Here is a 24,691-nt window from a genome sequence, read left to right as displayed (position 1 = left end):
GCAAATGATAAACAACAAACACATGGTGAAGTAAATTGTTCGAAACAATTTTTTGTTATTCAAAAAAAAACGAGCAAACCAATATTTTGTACACAACATTTGACATGATTTTGTTCTCGTGTATCATTTTATCATTTATTACTTATCGTTTGTATGAAGCGTTTCCCTCCCAAGTGTATGCTATGTCATGAGACTCCGTTATCATTTTTCTCTTTTTTATGTTTTATTTTTTAATCATCATTGTGTGTAAATATACAGCAGGTGTGTGTTTGCATTCTAGCAAACGGGGGATTGTTGTAGAGAGAGAAATATTTACTGATCTTTAGATGAAGCCGTTTGATTTGGATGTTTCAGTGCGCAGGCGTGAGTATCATTCATTTTGGTTCTTTGTTACATTGAATGAAGAATTTGTTTTTGGTCATTTTTAATTGAATAATCATTCATTGATTAATTGATTTGCTCATTGAGTTAATGGTTGCTTGATTAACACTTTGGCTAGTTAATTCGCGTGTGAGCTTATGTGTTTGTTGTTGTTTTTGTGTGTGTGTGTTGCAATATTTTTTTCTGAGACAGTTCTTAAGTCCTCATTAACTTGAGTGTACAGTCATGATATTTGTTTAAATGAAAGAGAAGGCATTTATTGTTGGAGAGTGAGAAAGACAGAGAGAGAAAGGCAGAAGCAGACGGAGAGACAGATAAAGAATATACACAAAGAGAAAAACAGACAGAGAGAGAGATTGAGAGGTTTGGGGAAAGAGAGAAAGAAACAGAGGTAGAGAAAGAGCACAGGAACACACAGGCACGCACGCATACACACAAACACACACACGCACACACACACACACACACACACACACACACACACACACACACACCACCACCACCACCACCACCACCACCACACCACAACACAACCAACACAACACAACACAATACAACACAACAACACAACACAACACAACACACTGTACAAAAAGTTTCTCAACAATGGACATAACAAAGCATGCTGTCATTGTGGAACACTCAGGGAACAACCCATCGACTACGGCAACCTGGACACAGCTCTGCATGAAACATGCCTCAAGAATCGCCTCAAAGACGTGGAAGGTAAAGTGCAACTACTGATGAATATGACTAAAGGAGTGAGTCTGTCACTGGTATTATCATGTCGAAGAAAACAATGGCCCATTACACACTCTGTCTATGTAATCTTAATTGTCACTAACATTATGATGTGAAGAGAAATCGCTAAACACACGGTCTTTTGGGTATGAACCTTACTGTCATTGGCATTATGATTATCATGTGAAAGAGAAATCGCTAAACATACATACAATCTGTCATTGGCATTACTATGCTCAAGAGAAATTACCGTTTGCGTAGTCTTGTCTATGGAATAATTTTTATTTTGATAACTGTCACTGACACTGTTACGCTGAAGTCTGTGTAAGCAATCATTTTCCGTGATAGACATTTATGATAGATGTCACTGGCATTATTCTATGTAACCATTTTATTTTATCTGTCACTGGTATTGTTACGTTGAAAATAAGTGGACATTTGCACAGTCTACTTATGTACTCGTATTATCCAGTCACTGGCTATATTTTGTTGTGTAATAATCTTATCTGAACTGTCACCAGCATTATTTACATTGAAGTGAAATCGTCATGTGCACTGTGTATACATGTAATCACTTTATCTTAACTGTCACTGGCATTGCTACGTTAAAAGAAATCGCTATATCTATGTGATCATTCTTCTTAACTGTCTCTGGCATTGTAAAATTAAAGGAAAAGAGCCAGTTACACTCTAATCATAAAATCATGTTATGATGGCATTGTTATGTTCAAGAAAAACAGTTTGTCTATGAAATAATGTTATATTTACTCCCATTGACATTCTAAAATCAAAGGAAAACCGCCAAATGCTCAGTCAGTCTTATTGGCATCATTACGTTTATTTGAGAGAAACGACCAGCTGCACAGTCTATCTATGCAATCATTATATACTGTCACTGGTTGTTGCGTTGAACAGAAACGGCCAAATGAACAAGTCTATATATGTAATCATGTAAAGGGCAAACGCACAGTATATCTATGTAATAATTTTATCTTAACTATCAAATGTGGGACAGTGGCCCAGTGGAAATGTGCTCTACTAAAACTTCAGTGTCCACGGGTTCGAGCCCCATGTACTGATAGGGACTTTACTCTCCCCTCTACTAGACCGTGAGTAGTGGCGTGGGTGCAAGTCTTACGAATGATATGATAAACCGAGTTCCCGTGTGCAGCACTCCCCCCTGAATGCACGTTACAGAATCCACAGCAACAAGACGAATGCCCCTGGCAAAATTCTGTAGAAAAATCCACTTTGATAGTAAAACAAACTACACTTGCATACAGAAAGAAATAGGTATACATGTTTCTGTCTGTTTTATGGGTGGCATGTAGCGACTGTGAGAAGGGGAACTGAGTATCCGTAAGCGTTTTTGCGTGTATGTGTGTGTGCGCGCTTGCGCGTTTGCTTGTGAGTGGCTGTGTGTTTAGTTGCGTGATCTCGGTGTGTGTATCGTCCACATGCGTTCTAGTGCCTCTCGCACGTTAAAACCCCAATTCACCATCGTATCTGTCCGCTGTTGTTGTGAAGGTTTCTTGAAGAAATGCATTCAGCTGTTTGAGACCACAGTGGTCAGACACGGTCTAATGCTGGTGGGGCCAGCGGTGTCCGGAAAAACCAAGGTTGATAGTTTGTGTGTATGTCTCTCTGTCTCTGTGTCTGTGTCTGCCAGCGCGTGTTTGTGTATTTCTCTTTCTGTGTATGTATGAATGTGTGGGTGAGTGTGTGGGTGTGTCTATGAATGTAAATGCGTATGGTTTATCCATCAAGTTTCAGGGTTTATCCAAAATACCACCATTTTTTCTTTTTAATCACGAATTTCCTCGCTTGTTTGCAACTCATTTGTTTCAACACTTCGTAAACCTCCCTCCCGCGCCTCCCAAGTGGCTTTCCCTCTCTGACCCATTTGCAGAAAGCAAGTAAAGTGGTTACTACTGAACGCTGATGAACATTTTAGTGAGATGAGCGTGACATCAGTTTTCATTGTATTTCCTACTTTTCGTGTGCATTTCAGTGATGCCACTGACTTTGCTGAACTTATAACGGTATAATCCGAAGTCCAAATAAAAAAATGGTGTCTGGAATCCTCATCCGTGATAATTATCAGCCTTATCACAATGAAGTGGTAGCCCTTCTTTAGCGAGCATGGTACTTCTCAGCAGTAGACGAGGAGTAAAGAAAAACGCAGTGTGTGTGTGTGTGTGTGTGTGTGTGTGTGTGTGTGTGTGTGTGTGTGTGTGTGTGTGTGTGTGTGTGTGTGTGCAGTGCTACGACGTGCTGAAGAAGGCCATGACCTCCCTGAAGGGAGAGATGTCGCCCAGCGGTATGCAGTTTGAGGCCGTGCACACCTATGTGCTGAACCCCAAGTCCATCACCATGGGCCAGTTGTACGGCGAGTTTGACCTCATCAGCCACGAATGGTTAGTCAGCCTTTGCATGGCTTTGCAGTGTGTTTTGAGCAATGATTCTTGTCATTGTCACTGTCGCTGGTCCCGAAACCTGGTTTGGTCGTGGGGAGGGGGGTGGTAAGGCGGGTGGGAGAGGGGGGGGGGCGCTTAGGGAGGGTGGGGGGCGCTGCACTGCTGACCGCATCACCAACGTTCTCCATTTCTGGCGGTAGTGGGATAAAGCGTGATAGGGCGTGATGATAGTGGTGGTGGTGATGGTGGTGAGACGGACACAGCCGAGACCGAGATTGGAGTGTTACCGTTTTCCAGTGGCGGGCTTTCATGCCAGGGTTCCGTAGTCCTTGCAGCAGAGGCAGGTTTGGTTTGAAGTCCACGATCTTCGACTTGATACTCATGGCGATATCATACACCTCTGGAAAACACACACACACACACACACACACACACACACACACACACACACACACACACACACACACACTATTGTCAGGAAATCATGAACGGGGGCAAAATAATTGAAATACAAAATAAGTGCACACAGCCTATGTATCACTCGGTCCCGAAACCTGGCTTGGTCGTGGGTGCGCTGCACTGCTGAACGCATGACCAGCGTTCTCCATTAATTTCTGGCGGTAGTGGGACAGGGCATGAGTTTCGGTAACGCTCCTCGCTGCCCATTCAGTGATGTTGTCTGACTTCTCCGCTGCCTGTCTCGTTTTCTTTTCCTCTGTATTGTTCCCCCGAAGTATGATCCTGGAGAGACCAACAGGTCTTGCCACGTGGCCGTGCCGTCTCATGTTTTTCCTATTTGTTTTCACTACGGTCAGTAGGTCAGTCACACACACACACACACGCGCGCGCGCACGCACGCACGCACGCACGCAAGCAAGCACACACACACTTCACTTTCCTGTTTTCTGACAACTTGACCGTTCTTTTGTAGACATTAGTGTTCATGGGATTGGTTACTTTTTCCTTGGGTTTTTGTGCGCGAGTGTTTTTTGTTGTTGTTGTTTTTTGTTGTTGTTGTTTTTTGTTGTTGTTTTGTTGTTGTTGTTGTTTTTGTTTTGCCTCTCTCTGTCTCTGTCCCTCTCTCACTCACTCTCTCCATTCACTCCTGATTGTTTTACCGTGCGTGCGACCGTTCATGCTTGTGCCCCTCTTTGTTTTCCGCTTCTTCCGTGAAGATGTTGCAGGGATCTAGATGTAATTAGCGATCTGCGGTAAGGCGGGAGGCCTGGATTAGCGTCATGCTGTGGGTGGGAGGGGGGGGGGCGGAGGGGGGGGGCTGTGGGGGTCTGAAACTCTCCCCGTCAATCCACCGCTGGCGTGGTCTTCTTCTGGCTCAAAAGCCCGGGTTTCCTTATATATATATATATATATTTTGTTTGCTTGTGTCGTTTCCTCTTCACCTCGGCTGCAGTGTGTCGACTGATGGCCTAGAGGTAAAGTGTTCGCCTAGGAAGCAAGAGAATCTGAGCGCACTGCTTCGAATCCCATAATCGCCAGTATTCCCCCACCCCCACCCCCCACCCCCACATACACACATACCCCATCCGCCCTCTACACTAGAGCTTGAGTGGTGGTCTGGATACTAGTAATTCGGATGAGACGATAAGTCAAGTGTCAGTGTGCAGCATGCACTGAGCACTGAGCGCACCTAAAAAGAACCCACGGCAACAAAAGCGTATGTCCCTGGCAAAATTCTGCAGAAAAATTATATCCGATTCCATTGGAAAACAAACAGAAGTTGCAGGCAGAATTTTTTTTTTTTTTTTTTTAAAGGGGGTGGGGGCGTGGGGGTGAGGGGGCGGTCTCAGTGATCTCTCTCTGGGGAGGGAGAGCAGCCCGAATCTCACACAGGAATCTGTTGTGACAAAAAATATTTAAAAAAAAAAGAAAAGAAAAAAGAGAGAGAGAGAAATCCAATTATACAATACAGGACTGACGGGATTCTGTCGTCCCTGATCCGGCACGGCGCGGCGTGCGAGGACTTGGACAAGCGGTGGTACATCTTTGACGGGCCTGTGGACGCCGTGTGGATCGAGAACATGAACACCGTGCTTGACGACAACAAAAAGCTCTGCCTCACCAGTGGGGAGATCATCAAACTGACCGAGGTCTGGGAGTAGGGGATGTTTAGTTTTGGTTTTGTTGATGTCTGCCTCTGTCTGTATTGAATGTCTGTCTATTGCTGTCTCTGTTTATTTATTGTCTCTGTCTGTCTGTCTTTCTGTCGCAGACACTCTCTCTTTCTCTTTTTTGCTTTCTTGTGCTTAAATTTTTTTTTATCTTTCTTTTCCTCTCATTGTCAAGGGTTTGGTGAAAAAAAAGTCAGGGAGAAGGAGATGTTTAGCTTTTTTGTGTGTGTCGCTTGTCTATGTGTCTGTTCATCTCTGCCTCTGTTTCTTCATTGTCTCTGTCTGTCTCTCTGTCCATGACTAGGTAGGTCCGGTCAAATTTTCAAATTCACAGTAGAAGCCTCATATTTGCAAGAATGAAAGAATGCAATAAAGTAAGAAGCCACACTAAATTTCAAAGCAATATCTCAAATATTTTGGGGGGATATAGAGTTTTGAATTTTCAAAAAATTCCGCGATTTTAGCCAGTCTCACAAAATGGCATTTTGGAACCCGTGTAGAATTGCCACAAATGCATTCTCATAGTCAAAACTCTTCATATATGATTTATATAGTACGCAGAAGACATCAGACATCTTTTAGGTGGCTGTTGATGTTATTGGCTGAATGCCAGTGTCATAAATTCTGAGGAAAATGCTTATTTTTTTGCATGCCCGATCCTGCAGGTTTGATTGTAGCGTTACTAAAATGACTGAAACTCAAAAAGTATTGCATCCACATAAACATTTAAGATATTTTCAGGTTCAGGAAAGACTGTAGACTTAAAAGACAGCAAATGATAATAATAAATATTGATAAATTACAGCTTTTGATAAGAGTATATGAAAAAAAGCTTTATGCAAGACGATCGGGGATAATATGCTCCATTAATGCTAAAAATGATTCTCCTTTTAGATATTTTTTTTCAGGATTTGTGTGTGTGTGTGTGTGTGTGTGTGTGTTTCAAAATCAGTATGTATACATCACTCTGTTTGATTGTTTTCTTGTTTATACATCATTATTAACTATCAATCGTACCAGTTCTAAAGTACAGACATCCGGTTGAACTAATGCATGGTCCGTATCAGTGCTGAAGTATAAAAAAAAGGTTGAAAGGAAACAACAGTCTTACAATACAGCATCAAATGTACCCCTGGTAGTGTTGCTTTCATTGGGTTTTCTTCTCTCCCTCTCTCTCTCTCGGGGCGTGAACTGTGATCTGGTACACGCAGGACGCGTTTTTTGCCTCCGCAAAAGTACCGTCGATACTGAGGTCTGAGACCAAACTCGGACCAACTGTTTCGTCAGCAGCTGAGGAACTAACCATGCCGTCGGCACCGCTGGTCTTCAGTCGGTTGTCTGTGTGTCCGTGGTAAACTTTAACATTGACATTTTCTCTGCAAATACTTTGTCAGTTGACACCTAATTTTGCATAAAAAATATGAAAAATCAATTCTTTCCAGTCATCTTGTTTGATACAATATTTCACCTCTGGGATGGACACAAAAAAATAAGAAGCCAAATTATATGGAAACTGAATTTACTGTTATATTTATTATTATTCATTTTTTTTATTCTCTAAACTTGGCACTTTGATCTGATATTCTGACACAACAACAAGAGCAGTCATTTTTATAATTTTTTGTTCAAACAGGAACTTCTTTTGCTAAGCATGGAAGTTATGTTTATTTTGCATGTATTTGGTGCAGATAGTAAAAAAGAGAAATTAATCTGTAATAAATCTAAGGGGCTTAATTTGCTTTAAACTGATCTTTCTCATCTTAAACATTACATTTTGAAATTATACTCAATACATAAAAAGCTCAGTTGTGTGTTTTACTCTCAGTGTACAGGGCTTTCACTATGTTCATTCGCCCAAGTGGTCTTTTTCGGAAAATCCTAAAATCAATACGAGTGGATGTTATAGATCTATTGGCTGAGCCCTGAAGGTCATGGGCAAAAATCAATTCCGTACACATATTTATACATATTCAAAGCGCGTGCTCATATTCTTCGCGAACGCGAACGACGCCATTTTGTTTCAAGTTGTTGACCTGCCCGTTCAATCCTGTATTCAATGGACAATACACGATAACATGTGATGGAAATTTGGAGAAGGAGCCCGTTGTCGACGCAGTGAGCTGTCGACTTTACGGGTACCTCCCCCGTTAAATATTATTCAGAGACAGATTTGTGAACGCCTCATCACTTACTGGATTATGCCCAAAAGTGCCATAAAAATATCCACAGAATCAGTCGGAATTCACAGTTAAAAATAATAACCAATGAGAGTTAATACCCTTGAATTGATGAAACGCAAAAATTTCCAGTCTTGACTTTTCTCAAAATGAAGTCCTTTTCACTTCATATGACGTTTAGAAGTACTTGTACTTGGCTCTACATGTTATTAGTTCAACAAAATACTCAAATTTGATATCAACTTTAAAACTATAAAACTAGAATGAACATAAAGAGAAATTGAATCAACCGTGTCAACCGGGGGTAACTAAACTTGTACATCTATCTAGATCTAGAGAAAACGGCTAAATGTTGCAGTGTGATTGCGGCGATAGCCACGTCTCCTTTACCGCGGACTTAAAAGAATTTTTGATTCCCTTAAAGATTTTTTGAATGCCCAAGATACACCAGAATAATATGATTTCAACAGCGTTCTCACTGCGAATATCGCAATCGATTTATCGCCCTTTAAAAAAAGCATGTTTATATATTAAATTTTGAACGTCAGTTAAGGAGCCACAATAGTGTAATGGATAAGACAGTTTCTTCTCATCCGAACACGCGGTGTTCGAATCTGCTGTTAGGACTTTTTTTTTCTTTTCTTTTAACCCAAAGCTTTACAATAACAAATACAGAACACATTTTAACGATTTTTTTTTTGATTTTTTAAAGTGTATCACAAGTGAGTCTTGAAGGCCTTGCCTCTCTTGTTTTGAATCTAGTTATGTCCTCATCTCTTCTGAGCGATGATTTTCGAGGTGGCGGGAAATCAAACTGACATCCCATTTCCCACGTTCCCTTTTGTGTTTCCCCCACCCCCATCCCGCCTCTATCTTCCCCCTTCCCCCATCTTCAGCCTTTCCTCCCTATCCCCCCTCTGTCTGTCTCTGTCTGTCTCTCTGTCTCTCTGTTCTCTCTCTCTCTCTCTTTCTCCTCACCTGACAGCATGTTGAAATACGCGTGCATTGCATGTGGCTGACATGTGTTTTTGCGATCATGTTTACTGTAAAGTACCCCTGGTTCAGCTAGGGACCGAAGCCTTTTTTTTAAAAAAAAAATCAGTTTTATTCTTAACACATGTCTTTGTCGTAATGGTTCAGCCTTGGGGGCTAGTTGGCTTTCGGAAACCATCCCCAACGCCGACTGTCCTAAACCCCTCTTGGCCGAGAGAGTGTGGATGTAACTTGGGCAAGACATTCTCCACAACAATCAAATTCTAGCCGAGATAGATAGGGACAGCACTTTTCCTATGCTGTTCTGATGGTGACGAGGTCGGACACGACAGACTGTTATAATTATAATCTCTTCACCGGTGGTACCCAGCCGATGACGATGATGTTCGAGGTGGCGAATTTCAAATTGACAGATCCCATTCCCGCCTTCCCTTTTGTGTTTCCCGTACCCCACCCCCATCACGCCTCTCGACTCACCCCGACGCCCTTACCCCATCACCCCCTCTTCAGCTTTTCCTTCCTATCACCCTCTCTCTCTCCTTACCTGACAGCGTGTTGACACACGCGTGCAATGCATGTGGCTGACATGTGTTTTTTGCACATCCTGTTCACTGTAAAAGTTCCGCCTTTCAGCTGGGGACCGTGGCTTTGTGTGTGTGGGGGGGTGTGGATGTGTGTGCACATCGTCGCCGTCTTTATAAATAACTCTTTGGGGTCCGCTCGCCCCAGTTCGTCCTTGGCCTCTCTAACCTCTAAAGTCCACCGAAATTTTGCCTCTTGCTCTCTTCCTGTCTAAACACCCCAAAACGCCCCACCTGTAGAGGTCCTGATGTGTTATGGTTATGGCGTCTCATCGTGATGGTTATATCTTTCACCGGTGGTGGTGCCCAGCCGATGACGATGATGTTCGAAGTTGCGGACCTGGCAGTGGCCTCCCCAGCCACGGTCAGCCGGTGCGGCATGGTGTACCTGGAGCCCAGCTACATCGGCCTGGAGCCCTTCGTGCACTGCTGGCTGCAGACCTTGCCCCCCAACGTCAGGCCCTATGAGGGGGCCTTCACGAAGCTCTTCGACTACTTCTTGCAGGTCCCTCACGCAACTCATGTCACACAAGTCTGTGTCTGTCTGTAACTCTCTGTGTATAATAATAATAATGATAATATTGATAGTATTTATATAGTGCAGAATCTTGTGCAGAGACACAGTTAAGCGCTTTCACACCAGTCATTCACACGCATGCATTTCTCTAAAACTGAAGAAGCTGAAGACAAGGAAGAAGTAGGGGAGGGATGCTATATTGTGAAGAGGTGGGTTTTAAGGCCAGATTTGAAAGAGCTGAGTGTGGAGACCTGACGAAGCGAAAGAGGAAGGTCATTCTAAATGGAAGTTCCAGAGACAGAGAAAAAACGGCGTTCAACAGTGGAGTGTTTGAATCTGGGTATGTGTAAACAGAGTGGATCCGAGCTGATTGTAGAGAGCGAAATGGAGTGTAGAGGTGAAGGTAGCCACAGAGGTCGGAAGGGGCAGATTTGTGAATACATTTATAACATAGAGTGCTGATCTTATACTTTATTATGTGTGAGACGGGTAGCCAGTGGAGATGTTGCAAAATAGGGGTGATGTGCTCAGATCTTTTCTTTCTGAGGACGAGTCGGGCAGCAGAGTTTTGTATGCGCTGAAGGGACTGAATGGATGAAGCAGGCAAACCAGACAATAGGGAGTTACAGTAGTCAAGGCAAGAGAGAATGAGAGAAACAACAAGTCTAGATGTTGCGTTGGTGGACAGATATTTCCGAATAGAACTGATGCGTCGCAATTGACATTAGCAGGATTGACATGTCTGACTGATAAATTTTTGCAAGGACAGTGTGTTGTCAAGGACAACGCCGAGGTTCCTGACTGAGCTGGAAAGAGGGATGGATGTACTGCCAAGTTTGATTTTGTCAGCTGTGATGGAAGAGAGGTTTTGTTTAGTTTCTGTGATCATTGTATCTCTCTCTGTCTTTGTTTATTTGTCTGTCTGTCTGCCTATCTGTCTGTGTGCATGTGCACCACAAATGTATACAGTCCAGTGGTCTGACATTGAATTCTTTGAGTTACTGAGTCTTTCTCTGTCTCTCTGTATTTACTGTACTGCCCATGCACACACACACACACACACACACACACACACACACACACACACACACACACACACAGAAGCCAGAGATTATGGCAATGATTTATAATTGTCATGTTCTTCAGTCGTACAACTTGCCAGTTTTACATAACTACACTACAATGTTTATATTATTTTGTATAGATTTAATTTTATACATGCTACCTGCAATCCTTCAACCTGTGTGTGTGTGTGTGTGTGTGTGTGTGTGTGTGTGTGTGTGTGTGTGTGTGTGCCTCTGCATGTGCGTGTGTTTACATGATTACAAAATCATGCATGTATGAGCTTGCGTGTACGTGCGTGTATGTGTGTGTACTTTTATGTGTATATGCGACTGTATTATGTGTGTATGTGTGCGTGTGCACGCATGTGTTTCTGTGTGTATGTGTGTGAGTGCCCTCTTGCACACGCTACGTGTGTGTGTGCGCGTTTACATGATGACATGATCCTGAATGTAGGAATTGTGGCCACTGTGTGTGCAGCCTGTCATCAAGTTCCTTCGCACTGAGCTGAAGGAGATCGTGCCGTCCCTGGACGGAGGCCTGGTGTTCAACTGGGTCAAGCTGATCGACTCCTTCTTCCCTCCCTTCATACAGAAAGAAGTTAGTTGGGTCGCAGGCACACTCACTTACACACGCGTGCGCGCGCGCGCGCACACACACACACACACACACACACACACACACACACACACACACACACTCTCTCTCTCTCTCTCTCTCTCTCTCTCGGGGGTCATTTCCGGAAAGCAAACTGTAAACATCTAGGAGCTCTGACGTTTTTGTTAAATTTTGCGTTCTGATGACAGTTAACGGGATTTCTTGATGTGTATTGAACATCATACCGGCAGTACCTCTGTGTTTCCATATGGTTTGTCGTGGTTTGTTTCTGTCTTTTTATTTTTCATGCATCGTCGTAATTTGAAAAGGGCCATTCTTGCGTATCGGACACTGAAGATTCGTAATTGGCAAGACAGTGAAGTGGCTGGTTTGATCCTCTCTCTGCTGTACTACGGACAATTACTCCAGTGTTGTGGTGACGTGGAAATGAACCCTCGACCTGGCCCCAGCAACAAGGTGGAGAACTTGAGACAAACGAGACTTTCAAGTGCTGGTGAGATATCGGCGTCGTCTAAGTCCCCCACCTCACAGACTTCAGATGAACCTTCTGGTAAAGACATCATGTCGTTCCTTCAGAACCTGGGCAGTAAGTTTGATGTCTTGAACGCTAAGTTTGATGATATGAAGTCTGACATGATGGACTTGAAAGAGACATGTGCAGGTTTGCATGAGGAAGTGTTTTCTTTGAAGAAGGCCATTGCTGACATTAAACATGAAAATGAACGCTTAAGATGGAATAACAGTCTGACTGAAAAAGTGTTGAAACTAGAACAAAAGACCGATGACTTAGAATGTCGTTCTAAACGAAATAATGTGGTTTTTTTTTGTATTCAACGCAAAGAGAACGAGACGACACAGATGTGTGAGAATCTGGTTCAGGACTTCCTGACAGACACGTTGGAGCTGTCAGACGATATTCAGTTTGACAGACTCCACAGATTGAACGGGAAACCAGACTCTCCCATTATTGGTTGTTGTACCTTTTACAGGGACAAAGAAACAATTCTCCGAGCCAGGCATAAGTTGAAGGGATCCAATATACACATTGGGGAAGATTTTTCTCTACGAGTCAGAGAAATACGCAAAAAGCTTGTCCCCCACTTGAAGGCTGCCAAACAGGAGAACAAAAGGGCTTCAATGGTTTATGATCACCTCATTATTGAGGGGGGGAAAATTTGTTTAGATCATGAATCCAATCTAAAAACGATGACCTAATGAAACGGCCGGCATGTTTATGATAAAATACACCACCATTTTTCTAATGTTTATGTGAGTCAAAAAGTGTAGATAGGACCAGAGAAAGGGTGTCACCGCCTTAAGGGAAGGCAGTGGGTGAACATTCACGTGCAGATGAGTCGAGGCGGGCGACACAGCTGTGTCAAAGCTTCATTGTGGAAAAAGGGGTCGCGACAGAATTGCCCAGTGCAGTGTGTCTGAAAATCAAACACAGTCATGTCTTGTCCCGTTGGATGACAAACGTGTCCTTGAAGAAAATATGTTAAATTGTGTGCATGGAGAAAATGAAAGTGTTGATGACAATGTTCCGGTTTATATGATGAATGAATGTTCTGCTGCTTTCGATAATTTTTGTTCGTTATTTATTGAAAATAACAAATGTGATATGTGTTCTGATTCTGACAAAGAATATTCAAATGTGATCAAACAGATCGATATGGCAAATGATCGATGCAATGATAATGTTACAAGGACGAAAGTGAAACATTTATCTTTTCTGTACTGGAACGTGAATGGATTGCTTTCAAAGATTTCTGATAAAGATTTTGTTTCGTATATAATGTCTTTTGATTTTATTTGTCTTGTAGAAACATTCGTTGATTTCTTCAAACAACTGTTTTCAGTAAGCATAAAATATTTTGCAAACCAGCAGTTCAGTTTTCAAAACAAGTTAGACCCTTTTTTATATCTTATTTCTTGAATTGAAAATTACACTTCAACCTCGTTTGTATGGAAGGAAGGTGGCAGAATGGTTTAGCCGCTTATCTGCCAATACATCGTCATTGCGGGCCTGGTTTCGAATCCCAGGCTCTTTTCTCCCAAAGTTTGTCTGGGAAATCAAACTGAGCATCCAGTCATTCGGATGAGACGATAAACAGAGGTCCCCAGTCCAGTTCGACTTGGCCCACTGAAAAAGAACCCATGACAAAAGTGTTGTCTTCTGGCGACATTCTGGAGATGAAATCCACTTTGGTGTACACACACACACACACACACACACACACACACACACACACACACACACACACACACACACATACATATATGTGTGTGTGTGTGTGTATGTATGTATGTATGTATGCATGCACTCAAGGCCTGGCTAAAGCTGGAATTCCTGATACACGGCACCAAAACCGCACAGACACGACACGAATCGTGCTAACAGTAAATCGACTTGCTGAATCCATCAACACGAAACGGCACCGGCAATGCATCGATACCAGCGTGGTTTCGGCCCAATGGAGGGAGCAGCTCGTGCCTTTTCGTCTGTGTTTCATCCATCCTGGCAAATGTGGTGTACCGTATATAGATTATTGTCCGAACCTAGTGACGCCTCCTTGAGAAACTGACACTGTATTTTTTTTCTTCTTCTTCTTCTTCTTTTTCTTCTTCTCTTTTTTTTTTTTTTTTTTTTTTTTTTTTTTTTTTTTTGCAGGGCAAGAGGGCTATCCCCGCAGAGACGAAGCAGCAGATTCCCAAACTGATTGAGCCGTGGGTTGTATTCTCCATGGTGTGGAGTGTGGGGGCTACGTGTGACAACGACAGCAGGGTCAAGTTTTCGAACTGGGTCCGAGATATGATGAAGAAGTACAAGGTGGGGCTGGTGGTGCTGATGGCAGGGTGTGGGAGGGGTTGGGATGGGGTTGGGGTTGCTTGGGGAGAAGAGGATTTGTAGGGATGGAGAGGGCTGAGTGTGTGCGGGGGGTGGGGCGTGGGGGGCGGGGGGGCGGGGGGTGATATCGTGTCGTCGTTCTTCCATCTTAGTTGTTTTTCTGTTTTTTGTTGTTGTTTTTTTATTTGTTTTTGTTTTTGCAGCTGCTGGGGTTATTCTCTCTGTCTGTCTGTCTGTCTCTCTCCCTGTCTCTATCTTTCTCTCGACCTATTTTCAAGAAAGGCGACATTAATAATCCAAACAATTACAGAGGAATTTCTTTGATTGATGTAAGTAGCAAGTTAATCGGAATAATCATTAAAAAAAAAATAGATTACAGGAGTGGATGGAAGAAAATAATATTGCAGGTGAATGTCAAGCTGGGTTTAAGAAGGGATATTCAACAGTCGATCACATGGTTACTTTGCTAGCCTTAGTTCAAAAACAATTTTCATACAATCGTAAATTGTATGTAAAAGCTTTTGACTCCATAAACAGAAATCTTCTTTAGCCAGTTCTTATAATAAAATGGTATATAAGGAAAATTGTATAAGTGTATTAAAAGTATGTATGATGTAGTTAAAGCTAGAGTCCGATGTGGTGCCAAACTGACAGATTGTATAACATGTACTTCTGGGGTTAAACAAGGTGATGCATGCAGCCCAGTTCTTTTTTCTTTATTCATAAACGAATTAGCAATAGAAGTAATTAATAATGGTAGGCATGGTGCTATGTTTCCACTTGATGCATTTGAATTGTGTATTCTTTTGTTAGCAGACGATATCAGTTTGATTTCCGAAACAGTTATAGGCCTACAAACACAATTAAATAGTTCACAGCGTGCAACAACATCTCTTCAATTAAAGGTAAATATGTCTAAAAGTAACATAATAGTATTTCGGAAAGGTGGATATTTAAGTGTGAGAGAACGACGGTTTTATGATGGTGTTGCAATGCCTATTGTTAATGTGTATAGATATTTAGGAATTCTCTTCTCAACCCGTTTAAGTTTTGTTGCTGCTTGCAAGAAACTTGCAAGTAAAGCAAAAAAAAAAAATAAAAAAAAATAAAATGCTTTGATATGTGTAATGGAAAGATTATATATGTTAAACAATAATTCATTTAATTTATTCTTTAAGCTTTTTGACTGCCAAATACAACCAATAGTGCAATATGGATCTGAGCTATGGGGGCTAGATAATGCTGTTTTTCATTGTGAATCAGTTCATTTGTTGGCTTTAAAGAAATTTTTAGGAGTAGGTATGCGAACGCCAAATGACTTTGTTTATGGTGAAACAAACCGATATCCTCTATATATAAACTCTGTTTTGAATTGTATTCGCTACTGAATCAAACTTGTTCACAAGAAAGATAGCAGGATACCGTCTAAGGCTTATAAAATGTTGTATGATTTAGATATCAAGGGAAAGAAAAACTGGGTAACTAAGGTTCGTCTTTGTTTGAATATGGATTTGGTTTTGTGTGGATGGAACAGGGTGTTGGAAGTGTTAATGGTTTTATATCTGTTTTCCGCCAAAGGCTAATTGATTGTAGATGGCAGACTTGGAATAATCATATTCATACCAGCGAGAGATTTGATATGTACAGAACTTTCTGTAGTGTACATGATTTAAAACCTTATCTACTGCAAGATATGGACAGGCACTTGAAATTTATAACAACGAAATTTAGATTAGGAATATCAGAACTGACAGTGCATCGCTCAAGATACAAAACTTCTAGTACGAATGATCAAGAAAACGAATTACATTTTGTTCTTTGTTGCCCAGTGCTAGGAAATATTCGTGAAATGTTTATAAAAGCAAAATATTACAAACATCCCTCTTTGTTTAAATGAAGTCTGTTAATGTCGTCAAGCAACAGTAAGGACGTTCGTGATTTTTCCTTGTTTTTATATAAGGCTTTCAAACTTAGAGAAATAGCCACTTCGTGAAATGAATATGATTATGTTTTGTTATCTGCATTTATGCTTGTTTGCTTATGTTGTCTTATTGAGTTGTATAATGTTCATATTAACCCCTTCACTTGGGGCTGAGGCCTATATGTGAATAAACCATTCTATATTTCTCTCTCTCTCACACACACAAACGCACGCACACGCGCGTGCGCACACACATGACGTGCTGTTTCTGTTTTCGTTCTCTGTTTTTCTGATTTTGTTAAGTGAAAATTTCCATGTATCTCAAGAAAAATAGACATAGAAAAATACAACAGAAAGCTCTGAGACACAGAAAAACGGTATCTTGAAAAAACAACAAAAAACAACAAAAAACAAACAAATATCGAAAATTAAAATAGAATAGAATGCTTTGACACACAGAAAGAGTGGGAGAGAGACTATTTACTCACGTGTATTTACTTGTGCATCTGCAAGACATGGCATGTATTTGTCAGTCTCTGAAATGTGTTTGGATTGGAATACTATATTAAATTTTTGTGTTCATATGCAAAACAACTGAACATGTCTTCATAAAAGTTTCGAAATTGATCTGTATCACATGATAAATGCATGACTTTGTTAAATGATCTCTAATTTAATGTCTTTGCCTCTGAAAGAACAGAGTATTGCTTTGCAAGTAGGAAAAATAAAACAAGGACTTGCTGGTCAGGGCAGTTGGGTTGACACAAAGAACTTGCTCGTCAAAGTCGGTACGGTTCGTTGCGACTCAGCACGCTGTATAACTATGGCTGGTTCCAGTGTTCGCTGCCGTTCCCTCCGGAAGGTCTGGTGTACGACTACAAGTTGGACGACGGCGTCACCACTGGACCTAAACCGGAGGACTCGGTGGGGGAAGAGGATGAGGAGCAGGAGGCCAAGGTATGATGATCTAGTGATCTGGTCTGATTGGAACCATCCCTCTAGTGTGGCCTTGTCTCTCCAGCTCTCTGTCTCTCTCTGTCTCTCTAACCCACTGTCTTTCTCTGTCTGTCATTCTCTCTAACTCTTGTCTCTCTCTGTCTCTGTCTGTCTCTATCTCTCTCGTCTCTCTCTCTCTGTCTGTCTGTCTCTGTCTCTCTCTGTGTCTGTCTGTCTGTCTGTCTGTCTCTCTCTCTCTCTCTCTCTCTCTCTTTCTTCGACACTGTCTCTCTGTGTGCCTAACTCACTGTCTTTCTCTGTGTCTCTGTCATTCTCTCTAGCTCTGTCTCTCTCTGTCTCTGTCTGCCTCTATTTCTCTCGTCTCTCTCTCTCTCTGTCTGTCTCTGCCTCTGTCTCTCTCTGTGTCTGTGTCTGTCTGTCTGTGTCTGTCTGTCTGTCTCTCTCTCCGAAACTCTTTCTCTGTGCCTAACTCACTGTCTCTCTCTGTCTCTCTCTCCCCCTCACCCTCTCTCTCGTTTTTTTCCCTACCCCCGCCCCCCCTCCTCCTTTCTCTCCCCTATTCTCTCTCCCTCTCCTTGTTTCTACTGTCTCTCTCCCTCTGTTTCTTTTGGCTTCTGTAACATTCTGTTTGAAGTCTGTCTGTTCGACTTTTTGTACACCCATCTGTCCGTCTGTTTGCCAGTCTTTCTTTCTTTCCCTGTCTCTGTTTGTGTACATAAGAGTGAACGTGGGAGTTGCAGCCCACGAACGAAGAAGAAGAAGAATATAACTGGGGTATTGTCCACACTGAAGTTGACGGAGGAGAGTGGGTGCAGGTTTTGTGGCGGAACTGGATGTACGGCACAGCTAAGTACGTGGTCAGCATGGAAATGAAATACTCGGACATTATGGTGCCGACCATCGACACCGTCCGCAGCGCGCACATCATCGGCATGCTCGTCAACATCATGAAGCCCGTGAGTCTGGCACCCCGCCACCTTCTGAGCATGGGGTTTGTCTTTATGACGATGACAACTAGTACTACTACAACTACTACTAGTACTACTGATGATGATAATGATAATGGTATTAATAATAAGAAGAAGAGTCATGAATGGCAGTTGAATAATGCATTTCTCTAAATGAATTTACTCGGCGTTCTGGCAATCAACCCATTCACACACAGCCACGCCTGAAAATGCCTCACCACAGTGGATGAAACAAAATCACAAAAGAAAAACGTCTCACAGAACATGTGCGGGTGGCTCCACACAGGAGCGACGCGCTGTCCACGGAGACATAAGCCAGATTTGCACACAAATAAGTCTGTTGTGACAAAAAGCAATACAATACAATACAATGCAATACAATACAATACAATACAGTGCAATGCAGTGTGATTCAATACAATACAATATAATGCAGTGCAGTGCAATACAATACAATACAATGCAATGCGATACAATACGATACGATACAATACAATACAATACAATACAGAGCATGCGGACCAGTCCATATACGCTGTACCATGTCTGCTGGAAAAGAAAAATAGAAAAGATCTGCAGGTCTGTGACTGTGGCCTCGGGAACCTTCTGAGAAGGATATCAACCTTACTCGCAGACAGCATACTCAAGTCTCCCTTTGTTATGAAATGAAGTGCGGTCACATTATGGTGATAGACAGGTCGTATCAATTACCACTTTCAGGTCTGTCGACCTACAATGGCAATATCAGACTGCATCATCTTGGTCATCATCATTAATTTGTGATGATTTTGTTCATGTCATCATTCCAAAACCTTACTCCTCCCCATTGTGATAATGTTGTTTCTGGACTTGCACAGAAAAGGTTTTGTTTTTGTATTGTATTGTATTGTATTGTATTACATAGCATTGCACTGCATTACATTGTATTGTATTGTATTGTACTGTATAGTGTTACTTAGTTGTCAGAAAAATATGTATGAAATTCGGGATGCTCAACCCGGGATGAGTGCGTCGCCTATTTCATATTCTGTCTGCAAGTGTATCTGTTTTACAGTGGAGGTGCATTTTTCAAATAAATTTGCCAGAAACAACCTCTGTAAGCCCACGATTTCTCACAATCCCACAATTTCTCCCACTTTGAGAGAAATCGTGGTCTTTCCCCTCCCTTGCTTTCACTCAGTTGCGAGAAATCGTGGGGGATGTCCCCTTTACTGCTATCAAAAATATATCCTTTGTCATCGGAGTTGGTTTCTTATCTTTTTCCAATGCAAATCTAACAGAAACATGAGAGAGATAAAAAGAAACGAGAAATGGGGGAAACGACAACGACAATTATGATAATGACAGTGGCGTTAGCAAAGACATCAACAATGAACGGTGAAGGTGGTGGCACAGTACTGGTTTAAAAAAGGTGTGAATGTTTGTGTATGTCAGTGAGTGAGTGTGTATGTGTGCACGCGCGCGTGTGTTTGTGTGTTTGTTTGTTTGTTTGTTTGTGTGTGTGTGTGTGTGCGCGCGTTTCCTTACGTGTGTTTACTTGGCTGGTTGATTTGGTCTTCTTTCACACTGTTTTAAAATATTTTCATGTTCTAAGTGTCTTCTATGAAACTGAGAATCTATTTGCAGTGCAACCTTGTATGCGAAAGGATACTGACACAAACAGATGAACAAATGAGCAAGCATAAAAATGAAGAACATTCTAAATGAATGTGACAGAAAAAGTTGCATCACAACAAACATCAAAACTATTTGGTCCAGTTTTCAATCGCCATGCGTGAGGGTAAAGCATTGTGAAACACCTTTTTCGTTGTCACATTTATGTAGAGATTTGAATCATTTTTATGATATTCCCAACATCCTGGAAAGATTCAGTTCAAATCATATTATATCATATATTGTATCATATTACATTATATCATATCATATTTCTGTTTGAATTATACACATTGCCTGAATTTCGTTGTTTGCTATTAATTCCGATGTTGAATTTGAGGTCGTATTATATCATATTATATTACATTATACTGCATCATATCAAATCATATCATATCATACCATATCATATCATATTTCTGTTTGAGTTATACACATTGCCTGAATTTCTTTGTTTGCTATTGATTCCGATGTTGAATTTCAGGTCAATGCATTGCAGTGATCCATCTTACGTGAAATACAATAAATATTTGTGTTTCAGTGTCATTACTGTTCCTGTCTTCGTTAACGCCACGGTCGTTATCATGATCGTCGTCAACCCCCCACCCCCACTCCCCTCCCACCCCCCTTTTTTTCTCTATCTTTTTTCTCTCTCTCATTTTTCTCTCAGATTTGCAATGGGAAAAGACACACAAAAAAACCCAACTCCGATGATAAAAGAAATATTTTTTTTTATATAAATAAGGGGGACTTCGCCCCCCCCCCCCCCCCCCCTCCCCCGCCCCCGATTTCTTGCAATTGAGAGAAAACGTAAGAGGGGAACGACCACGATTTCTCGCAATCCCACCATTTCTCTGAAAGTGAGAGAAATCTTGGGGGGTGCCTTTTATTGCCGTGCGTTCTTTCACACACCCGGGACCTCGGTTTATCGTCTCACCGAAAGACTGTTGATCATAGATCTTCGGTGCATGATAGTAGCGTACGAACATGACCATCAGAACAATAGAGGAGGCACCTGCTGCCCCACTTATCATAGGATTTGCTAGTGTTTGAGATTATCTTGCCCAAGTTAAATCCCCTCTCTCTCGGCCAAGAGGGCTTTAGGACAGTCGTCGCTGGGACGGTCCTCAAACTAGCCTCCAAGGCTGTAGCACCAAGAGCCAATGCAATCATGCCTCCTAGTTTAAGTCATAGTCCTTCACAAAAAATTAAGCTGTGAATGAAGTCCCATTGCAGTGGAGAAACCATTCTCACTTTGGCCCAAGCTTACATTAAACGTTAGCTTCAACACGAAGGTGTCAACATCAGCAGGGTGTGGTGGGGGGGGGGGGGGGGGTCAGAATTGTCCAAACTCACATTTGTTTTTATTATACTGTCGGACGAACAGGTGCTGTGTATCGGGCCGACAGGTACGGGGAAAACCATGACTATCGCCGACAAACTGATGCGCGACCTGCCGAAAGAGTTTGTGCCAGAGTTCATCGTCTTCTCCGCCAAGACCAGCGCCAACCAGACCCAGGACGTCATTGACGGCAAGCTGGACAAGCGGTCAGTGTTCTGTGTTAACGTTTGACTTTAATGCGAGATAAGATAGGACATGGCCGCAGCTCTTTTCGCATGGTCGGCTCCCATGGTCGGATTCAAGAGCTGTTTCGTAAACTATAATATTTGTCAACTGTTTTACAGTTATGTTTGGATGGACAGACGTTGTTTTGTTTCAAAACTTACATACAATCATTTCATAGCAAATTACATGATTTTGTTTGTTATGTAAGTTCTGAAACAAAATAATAGCAGATAAGTGTTGTGTGTGTCGTGTCTTGTTTGTGCGAAAACGGGTTTGAGTGAGTAGTCTGCTTTGAACTTTTATGGATGATTTGTTAAATTTATACACGAATTTCGTTTTTAGTTTTTGTGGATTTTTTGTGATTGTGTTTTCATGAAATCAAAATGACTTTTGCTTTACCCTGTTTATGTATTAATGTAAAGCATGGTTAGCCTTTTCCTAAAGCAATGTATCGCTCGCAGCATTAACAGTTCCTCATGTAGTCACCATCATCGTCATCGTCGTCATCATCATCGTCGTCGTCGTTGTCGTCGTCATTATCATTTCATCATAACGTCGCCATCCTTCTCATTTTTATTCAGCAATGAGTTAGTATTATCATCATTATTATTATTATTGTTATTGTTGTTGTTATTGTTGTTGTTAATATTGTTGTTGTGATGATGATGATTATCATTATCATCATCATTTAAAATGTGTCATTATTATTAGTAGTATTATAGTTGTTGTTGTTGTTATTGTTACTAATTATCGTTATTATTATCATCATTTAGAATGTATAAATACTATCACAATTATTGTTAATCATCATCATCTTCATCATCGTTATCATCGTTATCATCATCATCATCATCATCACCATCGGCATCTTCATACCTGGTGACTGTACAGTCGGAAGGGGGTGTACGGACCTCCACTAGGCCGTTACGCCGTGATCTTCATCGACGATCTCAACATGCCGGCTCTGGAGGTGTTTGGGGCCCAGCCCCCCATAGAGCTCATCCGACAGTACATGGACTTTGGCGGCTGGTACGACCGCAAGCTCATCGGTGAGCGGCGTCTGTGGTGTGTGTGGAGGGGTGGGGTGGGTGGGTGGGGGCGTGTGTACGTGCGTGCATGCGTGCGCGCGTGTGTGTGTGTGAAAGAGAGAGAGGGAGGAGGAGTGAATGGGGAAGAGGGAGAGAACGTGTATATATATTTGTAAGAAATATTGTGTTGTACTTTGTTGCATTGAAAAGTATTGTATTGTCCTGCATTGTATTACCTTTTGTCGCGACAGATTTCTCTGTGTGGAATTCGGGCTGCTGTCCCCAAGGATAACTAAAAAGATTTACTTGCAGATGTGTTTGTTTCCCTATCAAAGAGGTTGTATTGGGTTTGTTTTTGTTTTTTTTACATAATTTTGCCAGGGACAGCCGTGGGTTTTTTGGGGGTTTTTTTACAAGCACTAAGTGCATACTTCACACGGGATCTCTGCTTATCGTGTCATCCGAATGACAAGCGACCAGACTAACTCACGTCACTCAAGGTCTGAAGGGGGGTGTGCGGGGGGAAACAACACACACACACACACACACACACACACACACACACACACACACACACACAGGTGACAAGACAAACACCACAGTGACTCCTACAACAATATGCCACTGTCCCATAAAAGAAACTTTCATAACTTAGAATCAAAAGTCGAATTCACTTGCATATTTCAGTGGTTTCACAGCACCGTCCTCGACAAAAACTCCATAGAAATATGCAAGTAAGTCGAACTTACGAATCGGAGTTTTTCGAAACTTTCTTCTATATGCATTCAGGATCAGACAACCTATGTCAAACAACGTCCATTAGAAATATGCAAGTAAGTTTAACTATTGATCCGGTGTTCTGTAACTTTCCTCTATATGCATCCGGGATCAGACAACCCATGTCAAACAACGTCTATTTGAAATATGCAAATAAGTTGAACTTTTGATTCGAAGTTAGGTCACTTTCTTACAAAAGTATCCAGGATCAGACAAACTTTGTCAAACAATGTCTATGATGTCGACGTTTTGTTTTCCGCCACTACTAGGGGAATTCCGCAATCTGGTGGACGTGAACTTCATGGCATCCATGGGCCCGCCAGGGGGCGGTAGAAACCCCGTGACCGCGCGCCTCTTGCGTCACTTCAACTACCTGGCCTTCACCGAGATGGAGGACCCTAGCAAGCACAAGATCTTCTCCGTCATCCTCGCCTCCTGGCTCAGTGAGGCACACTTTTGTTGTTGTGCATTTTGAGTAGCTCTGTCTTTGTTCGTTTGTTTGGCTCATGTGTGTGTGTGAAACAGTTGATTTTGGTTGGTGTCGTACACTAATCCCATGTCGAACTGATGCAAAACAAGCCCTGTTTATTTTGCACTACCTGAGCACTAAGATGCCTCTGCCAAAGCTTTATAAGTATCCATATCATCCATCCGTCCATTCATTCGTTCATTCCAGGTGGCAACCCCGACCTGCTCCTGCTGTGTGACAAGCTGGTGGACACGTGCATCTCCACCTACAACACCGTCACCAAACAGCTGTTGCCCACCCCGGCCAAGTCACACTACACCTTCAATCTGCGGGACCTGTCCAAGGTGTTCCAGGGCATCCACATGGCCACGTCCCGAGAAATCAAGGTCTGTTGGTCCGCCTGTCTGTCTGTCTGAAGCTTCTGAACATTGTGCTCCGGCACCAGTGATCAGGGTATCGAGGCCTCCGTTACGGCATGGCGTTGTGTTCATTGGGGAAGGCACTTTGCTCCATGTTTCCTTGCTTCAGGGTGTGAATGGCTATCTGACTTCGTATGGTATTGTATTGTATTGTATTACACTGTATTATTACAACAGATTTCTCAGTGTGAAATTCGGGCTGCCCTCCCCAGGGAGAGCGCGTCGCTACACCGAGAGCGCCACCCATTTTTTTTTCCAGCCTGCCATTTTGTTTGTTTTCCTATCGAAGTGGATTTTTATACACAATTTTGCCAGGGACAACCCTTTCGTTGCCGTGGGTTCTTTTACGTGCGCTAAGTGCATACTGCACACGGGACCTCGGTTTATCATCTCATCCGAATGTCCAGCGTCCGGACCACCACCACTCAAGGTCTAGTTGAGGGGGAGAAAATACTGGCGACTAGATAT

At 42.3% G+C, this 24,691-nt stretch overlaps 1 protein-coding gene across 1 annotated transcript in view; it reads left to right on the top strand.

The window, feature by feature from the left end:
• Window positions 1-24,691, top strand: part of LOC143298154 (dynein axonemal heavy chain 1-like) — a 164,998-nt gene that overhangs the window by 80,451 nt on the left and 59,856 nt on the right. Inside the window, exons 37-49 of the mRNA XM_076610887.1 lie at window positions 1,028-1,107; window positions 2,650-2,741; window positions 3,385-3,539; window positions 5,470-5,647; window positions 9,730-9,924; window positions 11,479-11,598; window positions 14,288-14,446; window positions 17,223-17,342; window positions 18,149-18,298; window positions 21,351-21,511; window positions 22,422-22,579; window positions 23,605-23,778; window positions 24,012-24,190. Coding sequence (XP_076467002.1) covers window positions 1,028-1,107; window positions 2,650-2,741; window positions 3,385-3,539; window positions 5,470-5,647; window positions 9,730-9,924; window positions 11,479-11,598; window positions 14,288-14,446; window positions 17,223-17,342; window positions 18,149-18,298; window positions 21,351-21,511; window positions 22,422-22,579; window positions 23,605-23,778; window positions 24,012-24,190 — 1,921 coding nt within the window. The remainder of the gene's footprint in view (window positions 1-1,027; window positions 1,108-2,649; window positions 2,742-3,384; window positions 3,540-5,469; window positions 5,648-9,729; window positions 9,925-11,478; window positions 11,599-14,287; window positions 14,447-17,222; window positions 17,343-18,148; window positions 18,299-21,350; window positions 21,512-22,421; window positions 22,580-23,604; window positions 23,779-24,011; window positions 24,191-24,691) is intronic.

The sequence above is a fragment of the Babylonia areolata genome, chromosome 23 (genome assembly GCF_041734735.1).
Source record: "Babylonia areolata isolate BAREFJ2019XMU chromosome 23, ASM4173473v1, whole genome shotgun sequence".
In the NCBI taxonomy this organism is placed as follows: domain Eukaryota; kingdom Metazoa; phylum Mollusca; class Gastropoda; order Neogastropoda; family Buccinidae; genus Babylonia; species Babylonia areolata.
This window is presented reverse-complemented; position numbering and strand designations above follow the sequence as displayed.